The sequence below is a fragment of the Quercus suber genome, unplaced genomic scaffold, assembly GCF_002906115.3.
Source record: "Quercus suber isolate HL8 unplaced genomic scaffold, Cork oak 2.0 scaffold_142, whole genome shotgun sequence".
In the NCBI taxonomy this organism is placed as follows: Eukaryota; Viridiplantae; Streptophyta; class Magnoliopsida; order Fagales; family Fagaceae; genus Quercus; species Quercus suber.
The window spans coordinates 324006-333893 of NW_027069603.1; the positions used below are offsets into that span (position 1 = coordinate 324006).

The following is a 9888-nucleotide window of genomic DNA, read 5'->3' on the forward strand; positions in this document are numbered from 1 at the left end:
CTCGTTAATGTACTAAAATTTTTTCACTAATTCCACCTCCAAAAATCTCGCTAATTCCAGCAAACTTTTCCTTCGACTCCAAACCGTTTTTGACATTTAACACCAAGAGTGGAAGCAGCAAAACCGTAACAGTACAACAAAGAAATCGCATGCAAAATTCCACGTATACGTTCGCCCAGATATCTGGCGCTAAAACAATAAATAAAATAAATAAAAATAAAAAGATTAAAGAAAACGCACACAGAGAAATTAAAAAAAAAAAATTAATTAAATAAACTAAAATTAAACGAAGCTCCTGGTGGGTGCGAAATTGAGGGCTCTCCTCTGCCAAAACTCAAAATTTTCTCTCTCTCTTTTACTTCGTATTTCTTTGCAGTTACTCCTATCGATCTGTAAGTTGATTTGGGTTTTCATTCTTTTATTTAGTTATTTTTGAACTCAAATGTGTTAAATTCAAGCCGAAATTTGCAAAATTTTGGTGTATCTTGCTTGATTTACGGTTCTGGGATTTGAACGGGCTCGAAACCCTAGATCTTGCTCGTTGAAGGGTTAGGTTTTGGGGAAGAGTGATTTCGAGGTAAAGTTCTGCGTTTTGGTTTCGGATCTCGAGGGTTTTCGTAACGTTTCAGCTCGGAATTCGAGATTTTGTGGGGGGAAAAGTTTGGGGGTAATTTGGGCTGAGTTGTGTGAATTTTTGGGTGGGATAGAGGGGGATCCGTGAAGAGTTAAGGGTTAAAATGGCTTCGAATCCTCCATTTCATGTGGAGGATCAGACGGACGAGGATTTCTTCGATAAATTGGTCGACGATGAGTTCGGGCCCACCACTACTACTGCCGGATCGAACCCTAAGTTGAGCGAGGAAATTGATCCTAAGTTCGCTGAGGGAAGCGATTCCGACGAGGCGAAAGCGTTTGCGAATCTGAGCATTAGCGAGGCTGGGAATCAATTGGATGAGTCGGTTCGTGGCGGTGGCGGCAGCGGCGAAGGCGGTGATGATAATAGAGGCTTTGATTTCAAAGAAACAAAAGAAGAAAAGGCTTGTGTGGATGGCGGTGCAGGTGCAGAGTCGTTGGGTGCACACGTGGAAGAGAGGGATTCGTTGGTTTCGGCCAATTCGATTGGGTGCGATAGTGTGGTAGGATCCAGCAATGATGGGATTGGATCCGAATTCGCTTCGGATTCTACTGTGAGCAAGAGCAGTGGATCCGGCGGGTCTGGGGTTAAGGAGATTGGGTGGAATTCGTTCCACACAGATTTGGCCCCTCAAAATGGGAGTCACGGGTTTGGATCGTATTCAGATTTTTTCAGTGAATTGGATGGTAATTCCGGTGATTTCCCAGGGAATGTCGGTGGAAATTTGAATAGTGAGGCAAAAATCATAACGGGCAATGAAGGATTTGTAGCTGATGGTGTGAATAATTCGGTTAATTATGCGAATTATCAAGAGGGTCAGGGTCAGGTTTATGGTGCAACGGTGGAACAAAGTTCAAATGTGCAGGATTTGAGTAGTAGTCAGTATTGGGAGAATGCCTATCCAGGGTGGAAGTATGACCCGAATACCGGGGAATGGTATCAAGTGGGTGGTGATGATGGTAACACGAATGTTCAGACCAGTGAGTCGAGTGCTGTTGCTGATGGAAATACGGAGATTTCTCATATGCAGCAAGCTGCTCAGTCTGTTGTGGGAACTGCGACTGATACTGGCATGACTGGGAGCTTGTCTAATTGGAATCAGGTTTCGCAAGGGAATAACGGGACTGAGAGTGTATCTAACTGGAATCAGGTTTCGCAAGCGAATAACGGGACTGAGAGCGTGTCTAACTGGAATCAGGTTTCACAAGTGAATAATGGATACCCAGAACACATGGTTTTTGATCCTCAGTATCCCGGTTGGTATTATGACACAATCGCACAAGAATGGCGCACATTGGATACTTATACTTCTTCGATTCAATCAACAGCTCAGACCCCTGATCAGCAGCAGCATCAAAACGGGTTTGTGTCAACTGGTAGTTTTAATGAGATTAATGGTAGCTTATATGGTGAGTATGGGCAGGCTGACAATTATAGGTCACAGGGTTTTGGTAGCCAAGGCCAAGATGGAAGCTGGGCTGGGGCATATGGTAATAATCGTCAGCAGGAATTGAATTCGTGGCAAGCTGAAACTGTTCCAAGGAGTGAGGGTTTTACAACTTTGGGTGGAAACCAGCATTTTGATGGTTCTTATGTGAACAATGATCAACAGAAGTCCTTCAATTCTTTTGGACCAGTTTCATCTTACAATGGAGCAAGTCAGAGTCATGGTGAGGCTAATGGGAATGTTCAATTTAAAAGCTCTGTCCCTGGTGGGAACTTTAGTCAGCAGTTTAGTCCCGCAAATCTGAAGCTTAATGAGCAAACACAATTCTCGGTTGATTACTTTGGCAGTCAACCTGTAAATTTTTCCCAGCAATCATTTGAGAGTGTCCATCAGACTTCTTATGCTTCCAATGTTGGAAGATCATCTGCTGGGCGTCCTCCACATGCCCTGGTAACATTTGGCTTTGGTGGAAAACTCCTTGTAATGAAGAATAGTAATAGTTCACTCAGTAGCTCGTCATTTGGAAGCCAGGTTCGGCCTTGGAATCTTCTCTTTGTTTTCTTGAATGCTTCATTTGGTTGCCAAAAGACAGATAAAGAAAGAGGAATATATTTCTGAAAATTGCCCTATGTTTTTATAATGTGCCCCCATTCCCCTTTCTGCATGGTATGTTGTCATCGTGTCCTAGAAGATTTTTTTAAAATGTTTAAATTAAGTCAAATTGTTGTTTAATCACTGTTTAAGACTTTGTTGTGTAAATAATTTTGCTTTATAAATTCCAAAATATATGTTACTTTCTCTTAGGGACATAACCAAAAGGAGCATGTTAATGTTGATATCATGAAAGGGCTAATCACCTTTGTTCGCCTTATGTGCAGGATCCAGTAGGAAGCTCACTTTCTGTTCTGAACTTGATGGAAGTTGTCTTAGGAAACGCTGATGCTTCAAGCCTTGGATCAGGTGCCTCCAATTATTTTCATGCTTTGTGCCAACAATCATTTCCTGGTCCATTAGTTGGTGGGAGTGTTGGAGGTAAAGAGTTGAACAAATGGATAGACGAGAGGATTGCAAGCTGTGAATTACCCAACATGGATTATAGAAAAGGTGAAGCATTGAGGTTGCTTCTATCTTTGCTTAAGATAGCTTGTCAACATTATGGAAAACTTCGATCTGCTTTTGGTGTTGACACCATTTTGAGGGTAAATTACATTTTTTTTTTCCTTGAGATTGTTTTTTATCTAATAAGAAAATTTTAATATCTATTGTGTATCTACATGTAGTAGGACAATCATGATAGCTGTGATAAAGTCTTATTGCACCTGTGCTTCATAGCTAGCAAGGTCCTTCAAGATTGACCAATGACCCACAAACTTACAACTTTGCATCTGTTTTGTTAAAAATTGTTTGTGACATGGCCTTTGGCAATTCATATTCTTGGTAACCCATTTGATGTTAAAACTTGCCCTCCATGAGCTTGTACTTATATGTTTGCTTTAAACTATAGTATGCAAGTGCCCCATTGTTACATTCTTTAAAAAAAGTACCCTATTGTTATGGTTCATTACATTACTCTGATAAAAGCATTGTCAATAAGCCTATAGAGTAAGGATGTAATCTCACTTCATAGCCCCCTTTCCTTTTTATTTCTTTTAATGGCATGATGTAGCTCCAAAAGCTGAGGTTTGAAGCCCTTTTAATGTGGACATACAAAAAAGCTTGCATTTTCTTTCTTTCTGTTGTGTTTATCTTTTCGTTGCTATAGACATGATTGTTAGAGAGAAGACTAGGGATAAGGCCCTAGTCACTACATAGGGCCAAGTAGCATAAAAGGGATCTTGTCAACAATGGACAACCCCATTTAGATCAGATGAAGGCTTTATTGAGTTGAGTTCATATTGTGTAATCAGAAAAAGATTGAGCTGAAAAGAAGAGTGATTGATTCAGATTTTAGGGGTTTTTAGGCATTATGGAGGAAAATTATTGTTCAATGCAATAAGGCAAGAGGGTACTTGAAAGTATGTATATCAAACTGCTGGGATTTCTTAATGATGTTCCTGTGCCATGTGATGCTTTCAGAAGTGGGAATGGTTATTTGTTGCTGCACTTTTAGAAGAATGATTTTAACTTGATTTTCTTGCTATTTTGATAATTCTTTTTAATTGGCTTTGTCTCCCTGGTCATATTTTCCGTAATGGGTTCTTACTTTTCTTCTTCCTGATGGTATACTTTATGATAAATTTCGGGGTGTCATAAATATGGCATTTGGTAATCTTTTGCCTTTGTATTCTAAATAGGAAAATGATTCTCCAGAATCAGCAGTTGCGAAACTTTTTGCATCTGCTAAGAGGAACAGCATGCAATTCAGTGAGTATGGTGCTCTTAGCCACTGCTTGCAGAATTTGCCTTCTGAAGGACAAATTCGGGTATGTGATAAATTGCTCTGCTTTTCTCCCTACTTTTTTTTTCCTTTGCCAGTTTCATTGTTTTGTAATAGATGGTGTATTTTGTAGGCAACCGCTTCTGAGGTACAAAATCTTCTGGTTTCTGGTAGAAAGAAAGAGGCTTTACAATGTGCACAAGAAGGTCAGTTGTGGGGACCCGCACTTGTTCTTGCTTCACAACTTGGTGATCAGGTTTGTTGCCCCTTTCAGCCTATCCAGATACTTGCATTCATGAGGTAGTCATTAGGTTTTTACTGTGCTAACCTTGTCTCACCTCTCTCTTTTTTGGTTTTGATTATGGCTTGGACCAATGCAGTTCTATGTTGACACTGTGAAGCAAATGGCACTTCACCAGCTAGTTGCAGGATCACCTCTAAGGACTTTATGCCTGCTAATTGCAGGGCAACCAGCTGAAGTGTTTTATTCCGATTCCACAACCGACAGCAGTCTTCCAGGTGCTGTTAATATGCCTCAACAGCCTGCACAGGTGATATATTATTTAAGAACTGTTTATTTTAATACATTGGTGCGATATTATGCTTGGTACTGCCTTTAACTTAACAAGTAATTATGTACTTCAGTAAAAAATGTTAGTAAAAGGAAACCAACACCATAGCAAGGTAGATGTTCCCCCTATAATGGGCAAAACTATAAAAGAGACAAGGTTTTTTTGGATCACTTTGATATTCCTGTTGCATTTTGTTTCTGTGACACAACCATATAGGTATTGCTCAAGCTAGTAGGATGTATAAATAAGCTTTGCCCAAAATATCATGTTTTAGGATTCCTAGAGCTCAATCCCTTGATCCAGCTGATATCCTGTCATCTCTAAATTTTGCCAAATTCTTCTGTTGGCATCTCTGAGTTATAAGGTCAGCCTATTCTTTTTCCTGGTCAAACTACAGATTGGGGCCACTTGTATGCTAGATGACTGGGAGGAAAATTTGGCTGTTATAACTGCAAACAGAACAAAGGATGATGAACTTGTAATTATTCATCTCGGCGACTGCCTTTGGAAGGAAAGAAGTGAGGTACTTTATGAAGTTTGTTAATTTATATTATTAATTTTATTTTTTATGGTTAATTTTTTCTTACTTCTGAAGACCTAAGATGAATCCTATTTCAGATTACTGCTGCACACATCTGCTATTTAATTGCGGAAGCAAACTTTGAACCATACTCAGACACTGCTAGGCTCTGTCTAATTGGAGCAGATCACTGGAAACTTCCTCGAACCTACGTTAGTCCAGAAGCTATTCAGGTGCTTTTAGATTCCAGTTAGCACTCATAAACCGTTTTCATGGCTCAATGGTTATTGGTTACTTATCACCCCCCACCCAAAGAAAAAAAAAATTACCGCTCATGGTTGTCACCGTGTTTAAAATTTTTAATTGTCGTACTCTGACATGCTCTGTTTCTTGGAGTTTCTTGGAGACTGCAGGGTTCAAACTTGTCTCTTTTGGAGCTATATTTTATTCTGTTAATCTTTAACTTTCCTGGAGATTGCAGGGTTTAGAAGACTCATTTGGATCATTATTATATTATATTATGTAAATCTGTATAAAACTTTGAAGTACCTGGTAGTTTACTCTTTTTTTTTTGTATTTTTTTTTAAAGCAACAGCCACGTTTCTGTTTCACCCTTAGTATTTTGTTTTTTCTTTGAAGTAACCTAAGCTCGAATGTTCTGTGCTTGTCAACCTCAGTGTCTTTTTCATTTTGTCAACCAAATTATCCCCTTACATCAGTCATTTTAATAAATGATGCTTTACAACTGACTCATACTGAATAGATATGATGGCTATTTGGACAGAGGACCGAGTTATATGAATATTCGAAGGTGCTTGGAAACTCTCAGTTTATCTTGCTACCTTTTCAGCCATACAAGCTCATTTATGCACACATGCTAGTTGAAGTGGGGAAGGTTTCAGACTCATTGAAGTAAGTAAAAATTGTTTCAAGTTGATGTTTCTTGCAATTTTTGTCTTCAGTTTTCTTAACATGGTGTGGTTAGTTCAGATACTGTCAAGCAGTATTGAAGTCTCTGAAGACTGGTCGAGCACCCGAAGTAGAAACATGGAAACAGTTAATATTATCTCTTGAAGAAAGGATCAGAACTCACCAACAGGTACTTCGTCTATTATTTGTGTCTCGTGATTTTTAAGCTGCAAGTGCTGATTCATCCAAATAAACATTCTATGTGCAGGGTGGATACAGTGCAAATTCGGCTCCTGGAAAATTAGTTGGCAAATTGCTTAACTTTTTTGATAGTACAGCACATCGTGTTGTTGGGGGTCTTCCACCACCTGCGCCAACATTACAAGGAGGTGTTCCTGGTAATGGACATTATAATCAGCCAACTGGCCCCAGGGTATCAAGTAGTCAATCAACAATGGCCATGTCATCGTTAATGCCTTCTGCATCAATGGAGCCCATAAGTGATTGGATGGCTGATGGTAGTAGAATGACAATGGCTAATAGAAGCGTTTCAGAGCCAGACTTTGGTAGAACTCCAAGACAGGTATATAGTATTTTCCAGAATTGGAAAATGAAAACCTATGTTTGTAGGTACAGTTTGTTGTGTGTATTATTGGTTATATCAAATTTATGAGATCATACTGACTTACTATTGGATCAGGTTGATTCATCAAAAGGAATGGCGTCACCAAATGAACAAGGCAAAGCTTCAGTCTCAGGGGGGGCATCACGCTTTCCTCGTTTTAATTTTGGCTCACAGTTACTGCAAAAGACTGTGGGGCTAGTTTTAAGGCCTCGCCCTGGCAAACAGGTAGTTTCTTCAAAATGTCAATTTTTTGGTCTCCATGAATTTTTTCATTTTCAATTTTTTATTGAGGAAAAATATAGTTAATGTTTCTCACTCTTAGTACCCCCTTTTAAATGGTTTTTATTTTGCTTTGCTGCTAAAGGCTAAATTGGGTGAAACGAACAAATTCTATTATGATGAAAAGCTGAAGAGATGGGTAGAGGAAGGCGTTGAAGCCCCAGCTGAAGAAACTGCCTTGCCACCCCCTCCAACAACTACAGCCTTCCAGAATGGCATGTCAGATTACAATTTGAAATCTGCATTACAGAAAGAAGGGACTCCAAACAATGGGAGCCCAGAATATAAAACTCCTACTCCAGAACATTCATCAGGAATTCCACCTATTCCATCCAGCTCAAATCAATTCTCATCTCGTGGAAGGATGGGTGTTCGGGCAAGGTAACTTCGATAGATTTTTATTTGTTCTAAAAAAATTGTGCTAATTTCTTGACTAAATTTAGAGGAGTTCAACCCTGTTATAAGTTATGATAAGAATGGCTGAATCAAGCAAAGATGGAGCTGTATTGGTTTTTTATTTAATATGCAACTTGAAAAAATAAATAGTGACAGATTGACTTAGCAGCTCTCTTTATACTTTTTTGGAGTCTCAGGTTAGTAATAAATTTTGCTAGGTTTATGAACACCTCTCAAGTACGGCCCCATCTGAAAGCTCATTACCTTTCCTCCATTTTTCCTGCAACCAAATAGAGATTACAAATTAGTCTTGTAAAACTATATTGATGGGCTTTTGGCAGGTATGTGGACACCTTCAACCAAGGTGGTGGAAAGCCTGCAAACTTGTTCCAGTCACCTTCTGTTCCATCTGTTAAGCCTCCTGTTGCTCCCAATGCAAAATTATTTATTCCCACCCCAGCATCACTTGGTGAACAGACAATGGAGGCTATAGCAGAAAATGGGCAAGAAGAAACTTCAACTAATGTAGATCGCTCAACATCCATTGCAAATGACTCGTTCCAGTCTCCTATACATTCATCATCAATGACCGTGCAGAGGTTCCCAAGCATGGATAACATCCCATACATGGGAGATTTGACAAAAGGCAATGGCAATGGCTCCCTCCCTCCTCACTCACGAAGAACAGCCTCATGGGGTGGAAGCCACAGCACTCCATTCAGTCCTCCAAAACCGGCTGAAATAAAACCTCCAGGGGAGGCATTGGGCATGCCCCCATCATCATTTATGCCTAATGAGCCTTCATTGATGCGAATGCAAAACGGTGGCAGTTTTGGGGACCTTCATGAAGTGGAACTTTGAGATAAATTAGTGATGATGTAAATATCAAAGTTTTGTTCTTTGTGATCAATAGAATACTAGGGAACCTGCTCCTGCATCTCTGAAAAGTGCAAAATGGTGGTATTCGCCTGAAGCCAATTCCGCACACAGAAGAAACAAAAAATGTTCTCCAACTTCCCTATCCCACCATATGATGAAATGTAGTTGGCACGGTTTTCTATACTTTTAAGCCTAAAATTTTTTTCAACGCTCTGGAATTCGCCACCAGTTGAGGCTTCAGGAGCTGTTTTTTTTATTATAAAGCGAAGAGAGCCTCTGTTGGCACCATTGTACAGTTCATTTGTTCATTTATTGAAAAACATAAAGTCCCTTTGTATAGGTATAGTATCAAAAGATCTTCTCAAGGGGAAAAAGATAAGTGTATCGAATTGCAAAAAATAAGGTATTTTGCTTGTTATTTTGTATTGGTTATCATGCTTTATAAAATTAAAATCCAAAGTGGATGTTGAAATTTTGCATTGGTTATTATGGTGTCGAAACAGCATTCAGAACTTTTAGTCTTAAGTACAGCATAGCCGCTGCTTATTTGATAATTTCATCGTAAATTATGAGCTCCTGTCAACTGGCCTGATTATTAAGGATGTCAATATCACTTTAGTATGATCAAGTAACATCTTTTTTTTTTTTTTGATGGGAAAACACACTTCATTCAAATAGAAGAAAACTGGATTACATCATGGGCACACGTGTGCTCAATGAATCTAGGGCATTCCTCTAGCCATGCGTTATAATCCACCATATGCAATGCATGTTGGGCGAGTAAATGGGCAGGGGCATTCCCCTGCCTTTTAACACGTGACACTTCTGCAGCTCTAAACGTCTGAAGGTCCTGTATAATGCTGCAGACAATGTTTTGGATCGAGGAAGGGACATCTCCCACACCTTTGGCTACTTTGCTCAAAATAAGAGAGTCACCTTCGAAGGTTGCTTCCCTTATCCCCACATCCTTCGCGAATTGGACAACTGCTTCCATCGCCTACGCCTCTACTTCCACCGCTCCGGTAAGACCTATCCTTTTCTTACTCAAAGCAGCAACGACCGAATCTACACCGTCACAGATGATCACACCAAAACCAACCACCCTGCTCCTGGTGAAGGCCACCACATCGTAGTTCACCTTGTATTGGCCTTGCTTCGGAGCTGTCCACCTCACTACCTCCTGAGGCTGAGCTTCCTGCCTACTCCTTACCTCATTCGTCGTTCGGAACTCCTTTAGTAAATAGCACGAG

At 39.9% G+C, this 9888-nt stretch overlaps 1 protein-coding gene across 1 annotated transcript; it reads left to right on the forward strand.

The window, feature by feature from the left end:
* The first annotated feature begins 271 nt into the window (after positions 1 to 271).
* LOC112028007 (protein transport protein SEC16B homolog) lies at positions 272 to 9113 on the forward strand. The gene is made up of 13 exons (XM_024060643.2): positions 272 to 2612; positions 2960 to 3280; positions 4376 to 4504; positions 4592 to 4714; positions 4839 to 5009; positions 5428 to 5553; positions 5649 to 5783; positions 6335 to 6462; positions 6541 to 6649; positions 6728 to 7042; positions 7160 to 7309; positions 7449 to 7744; positions 8101 to 9113. The coding sequence occupies exons 1-13, from the start codon at positions 738 to 740 to the stop codon at positions 8618 to 8620; spliced, it is 4398 nt and encodes a 1465-aa protein (XP_023916411.2). The 5' UTR covers positions 272 to 737; the 3' UTR covers positions 8621 to 9113.
* The last annotated feature ends 775 nt before the right edge of the window (positions 9114 to 9888 follow it).